Below are 22058 nucleotides of genomic sequence, written 5' to 3'. Positions count from 1 at the left end.
TATAATTACTTTTTTATTTTGTAGGTATGCACCACGGAGACATTGCACACCATTGGCCTTGCCATTCTGGCCTTTGTCATCTTGCCAGAAATGGATGTCGTGAAGGGCGCCATGCTCACCAACTGCATGTGCATCGTTCCGGGCATCATGGGCCTGCTGTCCAGAAAACCAGACGAGCCCAAGGGGAAACTCAAGATGGGCTTAGATGTTGTGGCCATCCTCGCCCAGATCTCTGGCTTCATAGCCTGGCCTCTGGTGGATAAAAATAATACTCTCTGGTTCATCGGTTTGGCGTCTGTTCTAATATCTATCGGATGGTGGGAGAACTTCTTAGCAGTGGACAGTCCCATCGGTATGTCTTCAGTATACATTATCCCTGTAATATATCATCTCCGTTCAGGCAAAAGTCACCACCCCTCATGCACAACTTTTGTGTTGATTGCTAGAGAAATAATCGTGTTTAAATACTTATAAATTTTTTTTCAATTATTATATGGGTAAATAAAACTTTGAAATTACAGTTACAGAAACTTTAATTTTTTATAATCATATTTTTAATTCAATGTAACATATTTTAGCTTTCAAATTTGCAGTATCTTAAAAATGTGTTTGGTTTTGTGACTTTTGCCCGAACGGCGACGATAATAATAATATGTACTCTGTTAACTAAGATTTGATATTTTTAAACTTATTAGCTTTGTAAAAGAAACTAACGAATTGTGCATATTATTTCTAACACTCTATAGTTTAGTTCTTCTTCGAATGGTGGAGGAGAGTTGGTAGAGGTTATGGTGGCTTGCTGAAGTTATTCAACTAGTCACGACAGCGAGATTCACTTGGTTCAGCATGAATGTACCATTGGGAAACTGGTGGAGAGGACATTCTTCTGCAAAATGTTCTTTGGTTTGTGTGGGTCTTATTTGGGGTCTAGTAATTAGTACAATTTGTTTTACCGTCTATCTTTGATTGGAGTTTGCAAAGCATAAAATAAAGTTATCTCACAATACATTTACTTCCAGTAGGATGTTAGTGACTTAATGAATTTACCAGAATAGTCATTTTTGTCATATATATATTACCAAATTATTGAATTAATACCATCTACCAAGTGATATAAAATCATTTGAAACCACAGCTGTCAAGTCATTGGTCAGAATTAATCGATATAAAAGCAGTCACGTCATTGGTCAGAACTAATCGATATAAAAGCAGTCACGTCATTGGTCAGATTTCATCAATTCCCAAATCTGAGATATGTCAAAAGCATCTTGGATTGCTCGACATATGAGATATTCCCGTAGGTAAATTGTGTTACAAACTACCTAATATGATTTGATATGCATTTGGCACTATGCAATTATTCTTTGTTATATGTTGGAATGTTAGGTGTAAGATATTAGCTGTTTAATTACAATATTATCTACCAACCGAAGAAGCTATGAGTATGTAAACAATTCATTCATTTTTTAGGTTACGATAACAATGCCAGTACATTTAGTGTGTGTAAAAAATGGTATTCTAACTTATAATAAGTTGGGAAGGTTATTAATAATAATAAATTGATCATTTTTGTTGCGCTGTTTTTGCGAAAAAGCACCTCGAGGGTATATTTTAAGGTTCTGTATATATGTTTGTTGTGAATCATTGCCAGTATGAAAACATTGTCTTCGCCCACTTATTGCAAATGAAGTACTAACCTACCAAAATGTTGCCACACCAAAGTACCATGTTTTGTCTATGTGCCGCCAAAGCCAAGGCAGAGAGTGAATAGTAGCGTTTATTAGGCGATGCCATACGTAGTAATGCAAAATCATGTGTTTTTGGTTTAATAATTTGGTCGCCTAGAAATGTTTCAGATGCTTTAATTAAATACTGCGAGTAGAATACATATTGGCCTTTAAAATAATCGAGTATTTTTTAGATAAGTATTTTTATAAGCCCAGAAAAAAATAATGTATAGGCCTATAGAAAGTGCTTTAAAGTTCAAAATCTCCTACTTACGAACCCATTTTCGGTTATGATTTTATTGTATAATGTGACAAATTAAATTATTTATAAAATGATTGAAAAAAAATTAAATATTTATGCCGGAACATCCACAAAATAAAATAAAAAGCACTTTTGGCCATGTTTTTTTCTTGCATAAATCAAAACAGGCGGATGGGATCAAAACAAGCGGGAATTTAAACCTTATCGCCGTCTACGTAAGGGTTGTTATTGATAGCGGCTTAATTTAAAATATTACACGACGTAGTGCATAGCCTTAATTGCATTTTCTTTGTTCCGATTTCAGGGGAAAAATTAAAAATAAAGGAATTGAAAAAGAACCTGATGGGCTCAAGATACGCCACGTACTTGTTTGTGTCAATATGGAAAATTGCAGTCTTTCTGACCGCGATGGTTGTCATTCTGTGGATTCAGGGCGAAAATGTGGAAAACATCTTTAACCACTTCTCCGAGAGTTTTGCCTCCCACCCCATCACCATTGAAGAGGTAAGATTATTCTGCTTGTTATTGGATTAAATCAGTGAGCAGATATTTGTGAGGAGTGGGGGTAAAGTCTAGAAGTGGAAAGCTATAAGATTGTGCTTTATTTACGTAGGGCAGAGAGGACGGACTGTCAAACAACTCAGTCTTGGCACACACTCTTCTATTATTCTGACTCTTGACATGGCCCGACTCAAGTATCTGATTCACTTGATCGTGCCTTGTCTTCCTCGGAGGTCCCCGACTTCTGCTACTATTCGCATTCGCGTCATATATTCTCCTTACGCTCCTTTCTTCGCTCATTCGCCCTACATGCCCAAACCATCAAAGCGTCCCTTTCTTAATCTTACTCATTACGCTAATAACAGCCTTGCACTCTTTGCGGATCTCCACATTTCTCACACGATCATACATGGTTTTACCACACTTACACCTCAGGGATATCATTTGAAAAGCATTCAGTCTTCTTACATCCTTTCTCTGGCAGTTCCATGCCTCACTTCCATGCATCAGGGTAGGTACCAGCACTCCATTGTGGGCTGCTAACTTCGCTTCTTCGTACAATTTTTTGCTAGTGCCAACTGCGTTCAGTCCTTCATTAACGGAGCTACCTGCATTTACCCTTCTTTCAATATCTCTATCAGCCTTCCCATCTCTTGTAAACCTATTTCCTAAATACGCAAACTCATCCACCTGCTCCAAGTATTCCTTATTCACAACTATATTGCACATTTTTTAATACTCTCTCTTTCAAACACCATTACTTTAGAGTTACTTACATTCATCATTAACTCACTCTTCATACATACTTAGTTCATCCAAGACATGGGAAATTGTAGATCTTCCACACTGTTATCAGCACCGCATCATCAGCATACAACAGGCAACATACTTTCAGATTACTCAAATTCGTGCTCAATCCCACCTCTTTCGATTCTTGCATACAATTACCCATGTATAGATTGAATAACAGTGACATTGCGCCTTGTTTAACACATTTTAAGATATCAAACCACCGTTCACCCTAACACGTGCAACGCTTACCTCATACAGAGACGCAATTGCCTGAGTGGGATTCGTATTCACTCCATACTTGGACAACACCTTCCATAGCTTTTTCCTGTCGACTCGGTCCTATGCTTTTTGTAGATTTACAAAGGCACAGAAAAGTTTCTGTTTCTTCTCAGTGAGCATAGGCAATGAGAAAATCTGGTACATGCACCCCCTTCCACTCATAAAAGCACCTTGCACATCCCATATTTTATCCTTTGTTTCCTATCTTACCCTTCCAATCGAAATTCTACCAGTTTATCAACTGAGTTTAGCAGGCTAATAGCCCTATGATTCCCTATATACAATTAACTTTCTACTTTCTAGATTACGCCAATCCTGAGCGGAACAGAACTACCTGACCTATCAGAAGTGACTCTGACGGGAGACTCCATCGACAACATGTCCTGGGGCGACACGCCCATGTATGTTCTCTTCATCCAGATCGGCGCCTCCTGGCTGTGCTACGTCTTTGGCAAGTTCACCTGCCGGATCCTCATCCAGGGCTTCAGCTTCGCTTTGCCGGTGAACCTAACCGTCCCCGTCGCCGTCTCCGTGCTGATCGCCATGTGTGGCCTCCGGAACGGAAATGCCTGCTACTACTCCGACACAATTCCACCCTATCTCTTCTTCGATAGTCCACCTGGTGAGTGCAATTTTTCAACATTGTCCTTTACAATGTTGGCCTTTTCAAGATATTCTAGCTCATTTTGACACAATGTTAGGGGTTTTAGGGCCGATATTTCAATCACTTTTTAAGTTCGGCTTGAGAGACATTTACGTTTGTCAACATGCTATCTGGTAGTAATCCTGACATCCCAATCTGACTTATAACTTTCTTACGTATACTGAAATACCAGCCCGTAGTGAAACTATGCATGCTACGTTAGTGTGCAGGGATAGCCGCCGAATTATCACACAAGCGACAGCCGCGTAGATAAGATTAAGTACACGATGATGAAATAAGTTGCAGATACTTTCAGTGTCACCCTGGTAAAACACCACCATCCGGAATTGGAACATTGCTTGATACGACTTCCGCCGTGTTTGGTTACCAGATCTGAATAGTCAGGTACTTCCAAACCTATGTCTTTCCCATCTTCTTCCCTTCCCCACTTCCTTCAGCTTCACGAAATACCCTAATTGAGTATGCCATAATCCCGCTGTCCAAAGCCAGTGGGAAGGAGTTGGAAACTCTTGTATGATATTAAAGTAACATATTTTTTTTAAATGAACGAACACATTTTTGGTTAGATTTAAAGTTTACTCCTTAATTCTTAATTGCAGTTTACTTCCTCAATGACTTCATAAATCAAGAAATGACATGGATTTGGATATTATGGCTCGTGTCTCAAACATGGATCATGTTCCACATCTGGACTCCCAAGTGCGAGCGCCTGGCCCCCACCGAGAAGCTCTTTGTCCTCCCCATGTACGACTCCCTCCTGACCGACCAGTCGCTGGGTCTCAACAGGACCTACGATGACCAGAAGGGCTGTGATACTGCCGTATGTACATTACTATAATCTGTTAACCTTCCCGTTGCCAACAGGAGTAACCAAAATCTCTGAAATTACTATCCTCCATTAACTTATAGTAAATAAAATTTATTGTATTGGTATTTTTTTATATATCAGTGACCCCTTGTGATAACAAAACCTTTGTTTTGCATCTTGGCTTGGAATTTAACATACTGTACATTGCATATCGAGATGGATGCCGCGTTTTCTCACAATGGAAGAATAACAGCTTCATGAGCATGTTTCAATCGAATGTTTATTAAAGTTTTTGAGTCGATTCATAACCATGGATGAAACATGGGTCCATCATTTCACAACCAATATGAAAGAACAGTCAAAACATTAGACTAAAAGCAGAGAATCGGCTCCAAAGAAGACGAATACAATTCCATCTGCTGGCAAGGTCATGGTGTCAGTTTTTTGGAATGTGCTTGGTGGCTGGGATAATTTTCATTGATTATTTTCAAAACGGAAAAAAAATCAACGAAGATTATTATGCAAACTTATTGCAGCCTTTAAGGGATGAAATCAAGAAAAAATGGCCACATTTGGCGAAAGATAAAGTGTTGTTTCATCAAGAAAATGCCCCAGTTCACACATACGTTATCGCCATGACCAATATCAATAAGTTAAAGTTCGAATTACTTCCCCACGCACTCCATTCACCAGATTTAGCTCCCTTGGATTATTTTTTCTTTCCAAACTTGAAAAATTGGCTCGGCGATAAAAGATTTGCCAACAATGAAGAGGTGGAATCTGTGGTTGATGGCTATTTTGAGGAGCACGACGGTTCTCACTAATAATATGGTATCGAAGCTATTGAACATCGCTGGGAAAATGTATCGAGCTAAATGGAGACTGTTGAGAAATAAAGATAGTTTTTCCCAAATTTTTTGTGTTTCCTTTGTTAGGTTGGGTACTTCTGGGACACCCTCGTAGGTACTAATGTTTGCTTTTTCTCCTTAGGACTTGGGAGAAATACATGAACACGAACCAAAAATCTCACTTGAAATGGACGAAATACGAATGGACGATGTCAGACCATCTGATCGCATTACGAGGTGAGATTTTAATACAATATTATATGTATCGCTTTGTTACCCAGCTTTGCCTGTGTCTTAAAACTTTACTTTCTTATTGAACCAGTATTATGGTGAGATCTTTTACTTTTTGACGCTAAAATAAATATTTCAAAGCTTCCGATATGCTAGTAGCTCACCTTGCACTTGCCTCGATTTTATGATATTTTGAAACTTAACTACTCAGGCCTCAGTCATATTCTGTCAGAAGATCGGAGTATTTCCGCTTTGCAATAAAATCCAAATAAATGAAATATTTATGAACGTTTCCGAAAACTGAAAACTGTTCTTGAAAGGTGATTAAATACGCTTTCAAATTTTATTAGAAATAAACATGTTTTTTGAAGTATTAAAATTTTGAATGCAAATATAATTAAAATGGTTCACTTTACGTTATTTGGAACAAAAAATTATAATGATAGTGAAAAAATATATAAAAACACTTATTTTACTAGAAAAACGTAAAACAAACGTTAAAGTCACCCCTCACTTTTTGTCATTTCATAAAATACAATTAACAAAAAAAGTCGTTTACTCAAATTGCATTTGCATTTTACATCTTCTGCGTTTAACTTGTAGATTTGAATATAAGGTGTGGTATTTTATCTTTCTAACATCGTTAGATCTTATATTTTTCACCATAACACTAAGAAAGACACAATGATTTCTGTGATGCCTTATGAGTTGTTCCCAAAGGCGAATATATTATCCTGAAGGGTTAAAAAATGCTCCTAACACACTTAAATATATTTTATTCGCTTGGCAAGGTAAAAATGTATCTTAATATATTCTTATTCTAGCTCGTGGCAAAATTCATGTCAAATGTCGTAATTCCGATTTTCGAAAGTCTTAGTACTTCGTCATATTATTTTTTTTTATATTGTGAAGAACGCTTAAAATATTTCTTCATTATTTTATATTTTGACATTAGAGAGAGAAAAAAACATTTCTTCAAATATATTATGTAGATATTCTGGGGAAACTACATAGGATAGATGTATACAATTTTTTGTAAATATTGAAATAAATTATTATTGTAAGTAAGACAGTACAATTTACAAAAACATAATTTTGCAGAAAAAACTAGTAAGTTATTACGAAAATAGTGTCAGCTGGTGCACTGCAGGCCGCTGTCATTTTTCCCTAGCTCACTAAGGTAATATTAGGTCGTGGGAGCTTGGCATTCCAAGGGAATACATAATAAGAATTACCTGAAAATATTTTAATTCTGCCTACTCTCAACTTAAAATGCTGAAATTGTTGCTTGTGCAATGATGGGGGACTTAATTTTGCAGAGGATTTAACTTGCAACAATTAGGTACAAAACCCTTTGAACTTAGTAAAGTACCTAAATAGTACATTTTACTCTCTTCACAACTAAGTGAATTTTTCTTTATTTATAGAATCTACGCATGCGCCACTATGTGGCACGAGACTAAAGAGGAGATGGTTGAGTTCTTGAAGTCCATCTTCCGCATTGACGAAGACCAGTCTGCTCGCCGCCTCGCCCAAACCTACCTTCAAGTTGTCGATCCTGACTACTACGAATATGAAAGTAATTATAATACATATATCTTTATTGTAAGAAATTTGCAATTATAATTAAAAATACATATAAAGTGTGCATAGTGAACATTTGTTTAAGTGTTAGGTAAGTACATAAAGTTAGCAATAGAATATTATAATATATAAACAGTAAGTAGTACGAATAATGTAACAAATTGAAATGTATAGTTACAAGTTAAAGTTTCTCATAACCTGCCTTGCTAGGCTAGTACAATTTCAATACAATTTTATTATTATTATTAGTCTGATAAAACATTTGTTTCTGAGGTGTGAGATAAATGATGACAAGTGAAATAGAAGCATCACAAAGGTAGCCTACGTTTCCGTTATTATTATAATAATAATCATTTAGTATAGTCTTTGTAATCCAAACCTACTATAATCTGAACCTACAGTAATCTGAACCACCAAGTTTACAGCGGTTAGTTCGTCATAATTTCCTAAACTGACCTGGCAAAACAAATCCTATTATTTCAGAAAAATTCCTATATTAGAAAGTCACGTTACTCTCGACATTCCAACCATGCCGAGCTTAAGAGGATCTGATATACCAGGTAGTATAAATTTTGCTAGGGAATATAACAATGATGTAAATGCACCAGTTTCTCACTTGTACTTCGAATTTCCAGACACCGTGTTTATATTATGTGAATTATTGTCATGGTTAAAATTATTTTAGCTCACATTTTCCTGGACGACGGTTTCGACAAAGTGGACTCCGAGGACTATCAGGTGAACGCATATGTGAAGCGCCTTATTAACCTCATGGACAAGGCCGCCTCTGCAGTCCACCTCGCCCACATCCGCATCCGCGCGCCCAAAAGGTACCCCACCCCGTACGGCGGCCGCCTCGAGTGGAGCCTGCCCGGGAAGACCAAGTTCGTGTGCCATCTGAAGAACAAGGACAAGATCCGACACAGGAAGCGCTGGTCTCAGGTTAGGAAAACAAAAACACTGATTGGATAAACCGATAGAATTGCGTTGTGGGCTTGTCTGTATGCTCAAAGTAAGTTCAATTTTATCTTACTCTCCTGGGTTACGAATAAAGTGACAATATTTGAAAAACTCCTATCACCAACATTATGAGTGCAAAATGTTTCTTGTACAATGATAGAAGACTTAGCTAGTAGAAGAATTGAACCCATAATGCCCGGGTGGGAACCAGACATATTTGTCAACTCGGCTAATAACTGGTAAAATTAATCAAACATTGTCAAATATGAAAATTCTTTTTTGAATAGATAATGAATTTTTACTGAGTTGTGTGGGAGTAGGAGTCGAATGGTCTTGCGTAAATTGTCAATTGTGTTTTTTTCTCAGTGGTCACAACTATTTTGTTGGAGAAAAAAGAACTGCAAAAATCCGTCAAATTTTGGTATAAAATTTTTTTTCATCACAATCATAATTTTCTCTACAAACTTTGTATAGTCCTGGACGTCTCTAGAAAATTCCTCCTCTCCTGCCATTCTCCTGTTTCCTTCCAGTTTTTTATGCCTTGGATACGGTGTTCGTCTCCAGTTATCCGGACAGTTATAAGTGCAATCTCTTAAATAAAAAAATAAAAATATTAGATGTGCTTTGTATAGCCAGATAGCAAGCAAAAGAAAGTACGCATGTGCACTTCTCTTGCCATGCGCAGAAAGGGCGTAATTTATTAGTAGTTCGCTAGAATCTTTTCTTCTTGGTTAAGTTGTAGCAAATAAATCAAATTCTCACCTTAATAACTCAGGTGATGTACATGTACTATCTGCTGGGACATCGGCTTATGGAGCTGGATATCTCCGTTGAGCGGAAGGAAGCCATGGCTGAAAACACCTATTTACTGACCCTCGATGGAGACATTGACTTCCAGCCCAATGCCGTCCGTTTGCTGATTGATTTGATGAAAAGAAACAAGAACCTGGGAGCTGCTTGCGGTCGTATTCATCCAATTGGTTCAGGTAACAATTATTTCAATTTTAAATCTAGTTTTTACTGTTGGGGAAAATGCATACAGTCAACCTCCAAAGTACTGAAAAATATAAGCCAATAATTGAATCCTATAATTTCTATACCCGCTATATCCGATTTTTTGACAAAATGATCTGAGTATGACATCTTGTTCACATTTTTGCGAGCAACAAGAGGAGCCTAAAGATGAGTTTCAAAACCCTCCTTATCGCGACCAAAAACCATGTTTAAACTGCGAGTGAGAAACCAAATCCGCTATATCATACAGAAAGTTACTATCAAAACCCGCTATATCGGATTCAACGAATCACAAGCAGTTATTTTGCCAAAATACAATATGGCCGCCACTCTGACGCCACGCTCGTGTGTCAAAATGATCTACGCGTGAGTTTCTAAACCCGCCATGTCGGCTCAGTTGACTTTCAAAATCACGAAGTGAGTATCAAAATCCGCTATATCCATAGACATATGAATATTAGTAGACCTGCCCTAAGTGATTAAAAGCGTATTATCCCCACTCCCCATACCGGTTCCATTGAGCCGGCTGGGCTCGCGTATGGCCTCAAATGAAATTTGAAAACGTGACGTCATCATTCTTGTGCGAACTATGGTCGAGGCATCATCGGTTCATTTTACGAAATAACACGGCAAAATGTTGACTTGTACTATGAAAACTTGTAAAAATAGATGTGAAAAAGAGAATAAACCCAATTGTCGTATTACATTCCATATACAAGCATTATTTTACTTTATTTTAAGCATATGGATTCAACAGCTAGGAAACAAATACTCAGATGTTGTTGATATATTTAGTACATCAATTTCAATATATAAGCATACCCTATTGAAGTTTTTTTTTTCATCGAGTAGTGGAATATTTGAATAAAGGTATTTAATTTGATTTGACTAACATATAATAATTTTGTCAACTGAAATAGAAAAAAATATTTTGGATTTTTTATATGTTGTGCCTGCATTCTGTGTAGATCAAATCAAGTTGAGTGATATTTTGACTTTATATTTATTTTTCTGCAATTGTTTTAATAGTCGTTTCCTGCACTATTTTCATGTATAATTTCGTAAATATTTTTTATATATATGTATGTAAAAGCCTTAATAGGCGTGAAATAAATAAATAAATAAATATTCACATCGTATAATATGAATCAGTTGTTACTATCACATCGAGAAACGTCTGGACGCGAAACACAAAGCTGGTTGGTTGCTGGGAAGTAAATTATGAACATTTATAAAAGTGTCTTAACTAAATACTCTGAAACTAACTACGACTCTGCAAACAGAAGAAATTTACTTTGAAGAATTTGGACTTCGCAAATTAGTTCATAACGTGGCGAGTAATTTGCGCTCCCATGTAAAAATGTCTATTCATTTAAATGCAGATTTTACTTTTAAGAACTAAATGGTGATATTATAATGCGAGATGCCTATTTACTGTCAGATTGATTTATTGACGAATCACAGTCAGCTTAACCCCCTTCGTTCTTCAACAGTTGATTTTACCCCTCGCCCTTATCTTCTCGTCTATTAATTCCTATGTCTGTGGCTATATCCATTTTATTTATCGAAATTACTTAATTATTGCTAGACATATATAGAAAAATAAATGCTTTTCGAAATTTTATTACTCCAATTCATTATATAAAAAATTGTAATGCATTTACTTATGTACGCTAGAGATGTGACAGTTTTTTGCGGTTTTTTCCAAATCAATGAAAGTTGATATAGCGGGTATAGAAATTACACGACTCAATTATAATAATAAAAAAAAATTGTGAATATTTGACACCAAAATTCAATTTTTGGTGTTAATTTTCGATTAAGTGATACCAGCGCTTAGAAATAAATTAATAGGCCTTCAGGTTAAATCCTAAGAAAATTACAAATTAAAAAATTACAATTAAAAAATTACAATTAAAAAATACCTAATTATATTAAATTTAAAAGTGTCAGGAAAGTTTGCAAAAATTTGTCTAAAAATTGTTATAAAAATTATATAATGGAAGTGGAAAATACTATAAATCATGATGTAAAACATTTCTGGAAACACGTAAAGTCTATGAAAAAAAATGAAGTCGGGATCCCCGGAACTATGAATCATAAACAAAGGAGTTCTAGCAACATAAAAGAAATTGTTGACATGTTTGCCGATTTCTTTAAAGATGCGTTTGAACCTGACATTTCAGATGAACAAATTCCTGAATTTAATTCTGATATAAACTTGCAATTATCAAATATTAATATTAACATCACCGACATTACAAATTACCTTAAAACACTTGAACCAAAATTAAGTTCCGTGCCGGATCAAATTCCACCCATCTTGATTAAAAACTGTGCAGACAGCTTATCCATTCCGTTGTTCATATTATTTAATAAGTCTCTGTCAACGGGAAATTTCCCAAAACTTTGGAAAAAAAGTTACTTAACTCCAATATTTAAATGCGGGGATAAATCTGCAATTGAAAATTATCGTCCAATTTGTATCCAATCATCAATACCCAAGATTTTTGAAAAATTAATTCTTCTAGAGATAAACCCCAGCGTGAAATCCATCATTACAACTTGCCAACATGGTTTTGTTTCAAACAGATCAACCTTAACCAATCTATCCCTGTACGAAAATTATATAACAAATGCACTTGCTAATAGACAACAAGTCGATTCTATATATACTGATTTCAGCAAAGCGTTTGATAAGGTTTGCCATAAAATTCTTGTTAACAAGCTGGCGAAAATTGGCATAACCGGTAACGTACTATCCTGGTTTAAGAATTATCTGTTTAATCGAGAGCTTACTGTCTGCATTAAAGGTCAACTGTCCTACACCTTTACAGCTACAAGCGGCGTGCCCCAGGGATCACATCTAGGACCCATTCTTTTCAACATATTTATAAATGACGTTACAAATGTATTTAAACGTGTATTTACTTTGATGTTCGCAGATGATATGAAAATTTACCGAATTATTGACAATATTAATGACTGCTTATTATTACAATCAAATCTCATTAGCTTTTCTGAATGGTGTATCCGAAATAAATTAACCCTTAATGTAAAAAAGTGTCAAGTCATGAAATTTTATAGGAAGAAAAACCCATTGATTTTCACATACTGTATGAATAATCAAGTCTTAGTATCTGTTCCCGAAATAAAAGACCTGGGGATAATATTTGACACCAAATTAACATTTATCTACCACATTAACAATATAACCACTAAAGCGATGCAAATGTTGGGTTTCATATTAAGAACATCAAAAGATTTCAAAAATTTAAAAACTTTAAAAATATTGTATTCATCCATTGTCAGAAGCCATTTAGAATTTAACTCAACCATTTGGAATCCATTTTACAATGTTCATGAAAAATCTATCGAGCGAATCCAACATAAATTTTTACGAAACATAAATTATAGATTAGGTATTCCCATTGAAAACATTAACTACACCTCACTATTGAAAGTCATGGGCCTTGCCACTTTAAAAGAAAGAATAATATGTTCTGATCTCTTTTTTCTTTATAAAATTGTTAATAACATGTTTGACTCCCCTGAACTCCTTAGGCTGATTGACTTTCATGTGCCTAGTAGAACGGTTCGTCAGAAGGTACCTTACCATTGTAACATTGCAGGTACGAAAGCAGAATTAAATTCAGTAATGAACCGACTGCACAGTGCAGGGAATAAATATAACATGAACACCAACGGTACTGAATGTCTGTCAGCCTATAAAAACATTGTTATTAAATCTGTATGTCTATCTTGAGCTTTGTAATGTTTATAATTTTCAATGTATCTAAAGTTATGAATCTATAGAAATGTGCATCCTATAGTTTACTCTGTTTGTTGTTTTTAACTTAATACATATTTTTATACTCGGTACATTTTTAATTGTTTTATCTCTTCTACTCTCTGATTATATCAAATGTATTATAATTGTATCATATGTAAAAGCCCTAATTGGGCGTGTACAAACAAATAAATAAATAAATAAATAAAAAACGTTTCTTGTTTCGAAATATCACTTCAGGGTCTAACATTTTGTTGTTTTTTGATTTTTAAAATATTATATTTTAATCTTTTAATAATATTTCATCTCACAGGCCCCATGGTGTGGTATCAGATGTTTGAGTACGCCATCGGTCATTGGCTGCAGAAGTCGACCGAGCATGTGATTGGCTGCGTACTTTGTAGCCCCGGCTGCTTCTCCCTCTTCAGGGCCAAGGCTCTGATGGACGACAACGTCATGAAGAAATACACCACCAAGTCTGACCAGGCGAGGCATTACGTGCAGTATGATCAGGGTATGGATGTATTTAATCTTATATAATCTTCACACAAGTTCTCATCATTGTTCGACACAATCAAGAAGGGTGCCCAGGACAGAAAGATAGACCTATCCATAACGCCGAGGGGAACAAAACAACTTGCACGCAGCAGGGGGAGCGTCCCTTTCTTTCAGTGATTTTTAAATAAATGCATCCAACAGTCTACAGGAAACGTGGGTAAAACCATTATGAAGTCCTTTTTATAATGGCTCGCAAATTTCTCTCTGTTTAAACACATTATTGAGAATTCCAAATCGGGCAAACAAAGGTTCGACTTGTTTAAATAAATTGAATGTTTTTTTACGAATTACAGTTCAGTACTTTCACAAAAAATCTTTTATAATTTACTCACTGTGGTAAAAACGAAAATATGAAATATGAAAGAACGCATTGTGCAGAAAAGCCCACAACGGACTGCGCTGCAAACTGTTACCTAACTTTACGTTTTCTGCGCAGGACCTGATTTTTTCAGTGTATTCATCGGTGGTCAAGGTACGAATGATATCATAGTTTATTTGCTTGAACCTTTTTGGTGCAAAAAAGATTGTCACGTGGTTTGCCTCCAGCTCATCGAAATGATATCCAGATTTTGTGTTTGGGCATGTCTATGTCTTCTTTGGTCTGTAGTGCTCAGCTTAAATTTGAAAAAAAAAATTGTGTGTTAAAACACCAAATTTGTTACAGTCATTTATTTTTGGGGTATTATGCCAAAAATGGTTATACTTTTGGCCTTGAAAATCTCAAATCATATCTGACCAAATTTGTTGTTTCCTGTTTCGGTATGTCCTTTCTTTTTTTTTTTTTTTTATTTTTTTATTTTTTATTTATTATAAATTTTTAAAGATACAGGTATATGCAGTCCCACAAAGCTGTCACACATGACGGCTTGTCTGTAGGTTCTACAAATAATATATATAAAACATTTTTAATTTTTAATACATGTATGACACAAAATTATACAATAAACAATATCACAAAATAATATATATCAAAGTACCTACCTATATACAAATTATTTAGGCAGGTACGTTGAGATGTTCAGGAATACATCAATAATAATGTTCAGAGATACATTGATTCGTCGCTTATTAGCCAACGCTTAGTGTTTTTGGGGCAGGGTCTCTCATTATTCTGAGGTTTAAAATAATTATTAAATTTATTGAAAATCTCTGGTATTAAATATTTAAGCGTTCGGCTTCCATACTTATTTGTTACTCTTGGAATAATGAGGCCCTTATTTTCAGTGAATCTTGTTGTGTGATTATGCACCGGTTGCTTTTTATATTTGCTATCTCCCTCATTATCCATTATAATAATGTACCAAAGAAGACCCTTTATTGGAAGTAGGCCCTCAGAACCATACAGTAGTTTTAGATTACTTCTTTGTCTGTAGATATTCGGTGGTACAATTTTTTTTATTATAGCAATTTGTAAGTTTTGTATATATTTAATATAAATATTGCTTGAGTGCCCCCAAGTTCGTATGCCATATCTGAGTATGGATTCGACCATAGAAAAATAAATTATTTTAAGAGTACAATGAGGCAAAACATATTTCAGTTTATAAAAATTACTTGCAAAAGATCGGAGCTGGTTACAGATTTTAGCCACTTGTTTATCCCATTTAAATTTATTGTCTACTATTAGTCCCAGATAAGTATATTCGTTAGTAAAGTCAATTGTTTCACAGTGGCAAATATTTTCAATTTTTCTATGAATACATTCAGAATTATGAGCAATTATTTTGGGTATATTCCATATTCCCAGGCTTGGTGATTTTACATACATACATTTTGTTTTTTTAACATTAATAATTAAACCAACATCATGAGCCCATTTAAGTAGCTCGTTAAAGTCACTTTGCAATTGTTGAATAGCTATGATAGGATTTTCATTGGATACTACAAGTGCAGTATCGTCAGCAAAAATGAATCTAAAGGCCTTTTTAAAGAGTTTTGACATAACAATAACATATATAATGTACAATTTTGGACCTAAAATTGATCCTTGCGGTACTCCTGATTTAATATGTCTTCCTTTACTCATATCATTTAAAATCTTTACGTTCATTTTTCTATTAGTTAAGTAGTTTTTAAAGAATGAGAGGAGTTTACCCCGGATTCCAATGTTTTCAAGAACCTTAATTAATTGTATATGGCTGAGAGTGTCAAAAGCTTTTGAGTAGTCAATAAAAAGCACCAGTACATGTTTTTTAGAATTAAGTTGAGAATTTATAAAATCAGAAAATTTTTCCAGCAATTTATCACAACTTTTTTTTTTCTGGAACCCGTACTGGCATTCATCTATAATATTCAAATTATTCAAATATTTATCTAAATTTATCGAAATATATTTTTCTAAAATTTTTTCTAGTGCCGGGAGAATAGAAATTGGCCTGTAATTGTTAATTTCGGAGTGATCTCCATTTTTGAAAATAGGTCTTACAATGCTATTTTTTAATTCATCGGGGATGAGGCTGGTATCGATTATTCTGTTGATAAAGTGAGCAATAACAGGGCTAAGTAATTTGACATGTTTTTTTAAATCAAACATACGAATTAGATCTATGCCCGGTGACTTTGAATTTTTCATACCTCCGATAATATATTCAATTTGCTTAGCATTAGCTCTAGGTAAGTACATTGAATGCGGTAGGGATTCTTGCAAGTGATTAGACGCTCGGAAATCACATTCATGTAACAACTTATTAACTCCTTCATCAAAAAAGTTAGCAAAATTTTCTGCCACTGCATCAGAAGATTGTGACTTTAGGAAATATTTAGATAAGACTTCATCGCAACCAGATTTATTTTTCCTACCCAAAATTGTATTAATTTCATTCCATGTTTTTTTAATGTTCTTGAAACAGTGATTAAATTTGTTATTATAGTATGCCTTTTTTGTGTTTAATATTTGTTTATTAAGTTTATTTCTATATTTTTTGAAAGAGATTTCATATTTTTTATTATTAGGCGTGTTTTTCCACTTTTTCCACATGGCATCTCGTATTAGAATACTTTCAGCGAGACTGTCATTCATCCAAGTTTTTTGGTTATTTCGAAATTTTTTTGTTTTTAATTTTGTAAAGGTACTTTTTTCATAAATATTTTTAAAAATCGATTTTAATTCTGCATAAATAATGTTTGGTTCAGACAATTTTAACATTGCATTCCAATCGGTGATTTCGATCAATAAATCAATCCTTTTGTCCGATAGTGCAGTGTAATACTCTTGGTGCGATTTGTCGACGGTACATTTATCATAGTAACAGAAGTTAATACTAGCTGCAGTTAGGTAGTGGTCAGCTATTATTGAATCGCATACGCATGAACTGATTTCGGTCGTCTCCTTCACTCTTACATAGATATGGTCTAAACATGAAGCCGTTACATAATTAGTCAATATCGCTTCTCTAGTCACATCATTTATACATCTGGTCATTCCAAAATGAGACATGAGGTTTTCATATTGCATAGTTATGGGTTCGTGTACATTTAATAAGTTAATATTCGTATCACCTAGAACCAATACGGATTCTTTTATATCAATATTTCCCAATATTGTCTCCAGCTCATCAAGAAATAATTTTTTTTTTGTATTTGGCGGTCTATATATTGCTAAAAGATGTAAGCGAATATGTTTGTTTACTGAAATGGTTCCGTAAACGCATTCAAAATTATTAGTCATAATATTTATTTTTTCAAATGTAAGGTGATCTTTCACGTACACAATAATACCGCCACCCGATCTTTTTGTTCGACAAAAATGGTACGAATTAAATCCCGGTAATTTATAAAGATTTATATTATTTTCATTAATAGACGTTTCGCATAGCGAAATTAAGTCGATGTTTCTCAAAGAGCTAGAAACAATTAATAGTAAAGTGTCCCAATATTTAGATAAAGATCGTATATTTAAGTTGAGGGCAGTTATTTTATTATTTCCTAACACATGTTTTTTTGTAGCCCAGTTTTCAAAAATTGACGTGCGTTCATAATCTATTTCTGCTGAATCAAAATCACAGTTCAAGTCACCCATATAGAATAATATTTTAATTGGCAGCAATAATATATAAACATGTATTGGGATTTATAAATATAAATACGATAGATACATAACAATATAGCAGTTAGTATTTCCGATATGTTCCAGGTTAGATTATAGTTTTGTACAGAACAAGGTAGGTTTACTAATTGGCAACAATAATTACATATTGAACTTTTTCTACACATACGAATACACGAAGAGTGCGCGAACATCAATATAATCATAGATTTCAGTATACTAGCGTTTAACACTGTGGCAATGGGATAATGCATTGTAACATAAATGGCAAAAATTTTCGGCAAGGATATGAAATATTTATGTCTCAATAAATTATATACATTACGATGCATAAATGAAAGTGATAATATGAAGTTAAAAAATGAAAAAATTGTGATTAGCATTGTAATTGTTTTTTAGAATTATAATACATACCTAATCATAGTCTATACGACTTTGAGCGATATGCATCATCTTTTTGTAGTAAGAACAATTAGTATTATTAGCTTTGTGATTGGTATTTAGGGTCATCTTGAATAAGGTGTTCTGATGTGCACAGTTACTACATTTTTCTTCAGTGTTTTTGTTAGGGCATTCCTTCCATTCGTGATCTTTTGCGCAATGTAAACACGTCGCACGTTTGTCCTTATTAAAACATTTTAATGCAGTGTGACCAAATTTGAGACAATGGTAGCATTGCGTCAAGGGGCTGGCATCTTCCACTCGTACTCTGCTAAAACCAATGTTAATTTTTTCCTTTTCCATGAGGTAAGACCTTACTGCTCCGCTGGTTTCAAATATATAATTAGTGAGTCCATTTTGGTTTTTTGGTTTAAACATTTTTATTAGTTTAATCGTGTTTTTAGTATCGCTATTCATGATATCTTTTATTCCATCGTTTTGTGTTTTTATTGCCTCAATTATGTCCTCTTCAGTTAAATCTACTTGAAGATTTCTTATGAATATTTTTGGATTTTTCTTTCTTAATTCCTCTGCAACCATGTTTTTTTTAAGGGTTTTATTGATTTCATCTGTCAATTTCTCTGCATGTTCTTTTGAAGGACAAGATATAATTAATTTATTTTGCGAGGCTTTTCGTATTCCGTTCACTGCGATACCCAAGTTTCCTATTTTAATTTTCTTTACGATTTGTTCTTTAATAGCATCCGATGTCATGTTCGAATCTTCACCTTTGATGATCAATGAGAATTTGGATTCCGGGATTACTTTGAGACAACTTGCGTATGTTTTTTTTTCAAAATAGCTCGTATTCTCGATTTTTTTTTCTAATTTTTCAATTAGTTTTGACTGCAGACAAACAATCTCGTTTTGAAAAGATATTTTTTCCTGAGTCCATTTTTCTTCTAATAGTTTTATATTTAATTCCAGATTATTTTTAGCTTTCGAGTCCTTTACCGTAGAAATATTTGAAATTTCTAATTTTATGTTTTCTATTATCGACAGCACGTCCATAATGGGTTAAGCTTGTGACCGCCTCGCGGAACACCTCGCTCCCGGCAAAACTTAGATAAATGTGACAATTCTCTAATAATGTATTGTCTTTCTATAAACACGTCTACACACTACCACGGTAGAATGACAAATGTTTGTTACCCAGAGTGGTGAGTACCATCTGTATCTCCCTCTTATTGAAATTACTTTAGGATTTGTGGCCAGATATAAATAGCCAGGAGTATTTTCCAACCTTCCTCTTCCTCATCTTCTTCCTTTCACTACTCCTTCACCCTCACAACATTGCTCAACTGGGGATGCCATAGTCCCACTGACTTTATACATTTTTGCATCACGAAAAATGAATTAATATTTCCAGTTTTTCTTTTTACTAACCCAAGTAATCTTTTTCTCCGAAATATCTCATTTTATTATAAATAGATGATTAAATTTTTCACATAATTTTCTTGTTGGATTTTCAGGAGAAGATCGTTGGTTGTGCACCCTCATCCTGCAGCGAGGTTACCGAGTAGAGTACTCTGCTGCGTCAGACGCCTACACCCATGCTCCCGAAGGCTTTAACGACTTCTACGTCCAGAGACGTAGGTGGGTGCCGTCCACCATGGCCAACATCTTCGACTTGCTATTCGACTTCAAAAGAGTTGTTAAAATCAACGACAACATTTCAATGCCCTACATTATATATTTGGTAAGGGAATATTATGTACTCACTGTTATTTAGTAAGCAAAGCTTCACTGTTCTTTTGGTTGATATGATCAAAAATTAGATCTATTATTCAGTAAGATATATTTTTGTGTTTCAACATTCTTTAGGAGAAATTAATTTTTAAGATAGCAAATCATAAATTTATCAAGAAATGGGAGACTTAGAGGAGTTTACATAAATCTATCAAGAAATGGGAGACTTACAGCACCTTTACTTTACTTAGCACAAACATAACTCAGCATATGATTAATATTTGTGAAAAAGTGTGCCGCATACTTTGTTATTTTGAATGCGGTGAAAAGGTAAAAGTAATATGTATATTTAAAAAAAAATTTCATATGTGGGTATGTAATGATGTTTAACCTTTTATTTTTCACAAAAAATATTAAAAAAGGATTTTATAAATCATAGAAATTGTCAGATGCGTCTGGTAAATACAATTAATTTCTTCACAGTGCAAGAGGATTTATACATATACCAACTTACTTATTAGATTCTTATGCGCCAGTTCAATGTTGGTATGGTAAAGCTGGCCTTAAACCTGGCTGCCTTTGTAACCATAAACACGTCATGATATCTCGCATTATATTTACAACGCGATTATAAGTAATAGGGATAGAGTGTTAGTATTCCAAATTATTTATTAAATCTTTAATTTTTCCTGTTGCTTTTCAGATCATGTTGATGGGTGGTACCATCCTGGGACCTGGCACCATCTTCCTTATGTTGGTGGGGGCTTTCGTCGCGGCCTTCAAAATAGACAACTGGACCTCTTTCTTGTACAACATCATTCCCATTCTCATCTTTATGATCATTTGCTATACTTGCAAAACCAGTGTCCAGGTGAGTTCTCGCAGTTTCTTGAGCACCCGGTTCAATTCAACTTCATTAATCACATTGACTTAGTAATCCAAAGATTATACATAGATATAGTCTTCTTCACAGTGCTAATTCCCCGGAGCGAACTGGCCTTCTCGATAAAAGCTAATTATTAAGTAACTAAGGATAACAAATTATTATAAGCAGTAATTATTAGCCTGCAACACCCTTACAATTTGAAAAAATATCCAGAGATAAAATAAATGCCGCCGACTGGAATTGAACCCCCAGCCTTCTACTTGCTAAGGTTATTGTTAAGACTGTCGATATTATAATACATATTGTGTGTTATACTGGGCACATATAAGGGGAATATAGGTTATGTCGGGTTGGTCTTGACGGTATGGGGATTTGTATAAAATTAATGACCAATGCATTTCCAAGTTTCTTCTTTCCCAAAAGTAATAGGTTTTGTTGTTTTGTTTACAGCTTTTCTTTGCTGGCTTGATATCGACCGGCTATGGACTAGTGATGATGGCTGTGTTAGTTGGCTTGGGACTTCAGATTATGGCAGACGGCTGGCTTGCACCCTCCAGTCTCTTCCTGTTTGTCATCATAGCGGAAATGTTTATAGCGGCCTTAATGCATCCGCAGGAGTTATATTGTTTGCCGGCAATTATAGTTTACTATATAACCATCCCAAGCATGTACCTCCTGCTGATCATTTTCTCTCTCTTCAACATGAATGACGTCACCTGGGGCACCAGAGTAGGGCCTGAAAAAAAGAATCCAGAGGTAAAATCAACCATAATTGTATCTTTAAATCTATGTTCATATTTAACTGGGTTAAATTAACAGTAAGAGTTTCACTTTTGTCCCAGAGATTGTGCTTTGTTTTTTGTATATTTTAGATATATGGTTCTTTTATGAAATTTTTTAATAAAATTCCGTACGAGTACATATATATATACATATATGTACAGCCAAATAGATACTGCTACAGAATTAAAACGGTAAT

General features: G+C 34.6%; 1 protein-coding gene across 2 annotated transcripts in view; it reads left to right on the top strand.

Moving 5' to 3' along the window:
* Positions 1-22058, top strand: part of LOC149424623 (chitin synthase chs-2-like) — a 44923-nt gene that overhangs the window by 13626 nt on the left and 9239 nt on the right. For both annotated transcript variants that reach the window (XM_089630906.1, XM_089630905.1), the window contains exons 5-16: positions 25-352; positions 2294-2493; positions 3865-4183; positions 4825-5045; positions 6024-6118; positions 7540-7691; positions 8382-8638; positions 9432-9642; positions 13774-13974; positions 19977-20203; positions 20897-21064; positions 21530-21835. In XM_089630906.1, coding sequence (XP_089487032.1) covers positions 25-352; positions 2294-2493; positions 3865-4183; positions 4825-5045; positions 6024-6118; positions 7540-7691; positions 8382-8638; positions 9432-9642; positions 13774-13974; positions 19977-20203; positions 20897-21064; positions 21530-21835 — 2685 coding nt within the window. The remainder of the gene's footprint in view (positions 1-24; positions 353-2293; positions 2494-3864; positions 4184-4824; positions 5046-6023; positions 6119-7539; positions 7692-8381; positions 8639-9431; positions 9643-13773; positions 13975-19976; positions 20204-20896; positions 21065-21529; positions 21836-22058) is intronic.

Source organism: Hesperophylax consimilis, chromosome 4, assembly GCF_061612785.1.
Source record: "Hesperophylax consimilis isolate HC1 chromosome 4, BYU_Hcon_1.0, whole genome shotgun sequence".
NCBI lineage: Eukaryota > Metazoa > Arthropoda > Insecta > Trichoptera > Limnephilidae > Hesperophylax > Hesperophylax consimilis.
Note: the sequence above shows the minus strand (reverse complement) of the source record. Positions and strands in the feature narration are given on the sequence as shown.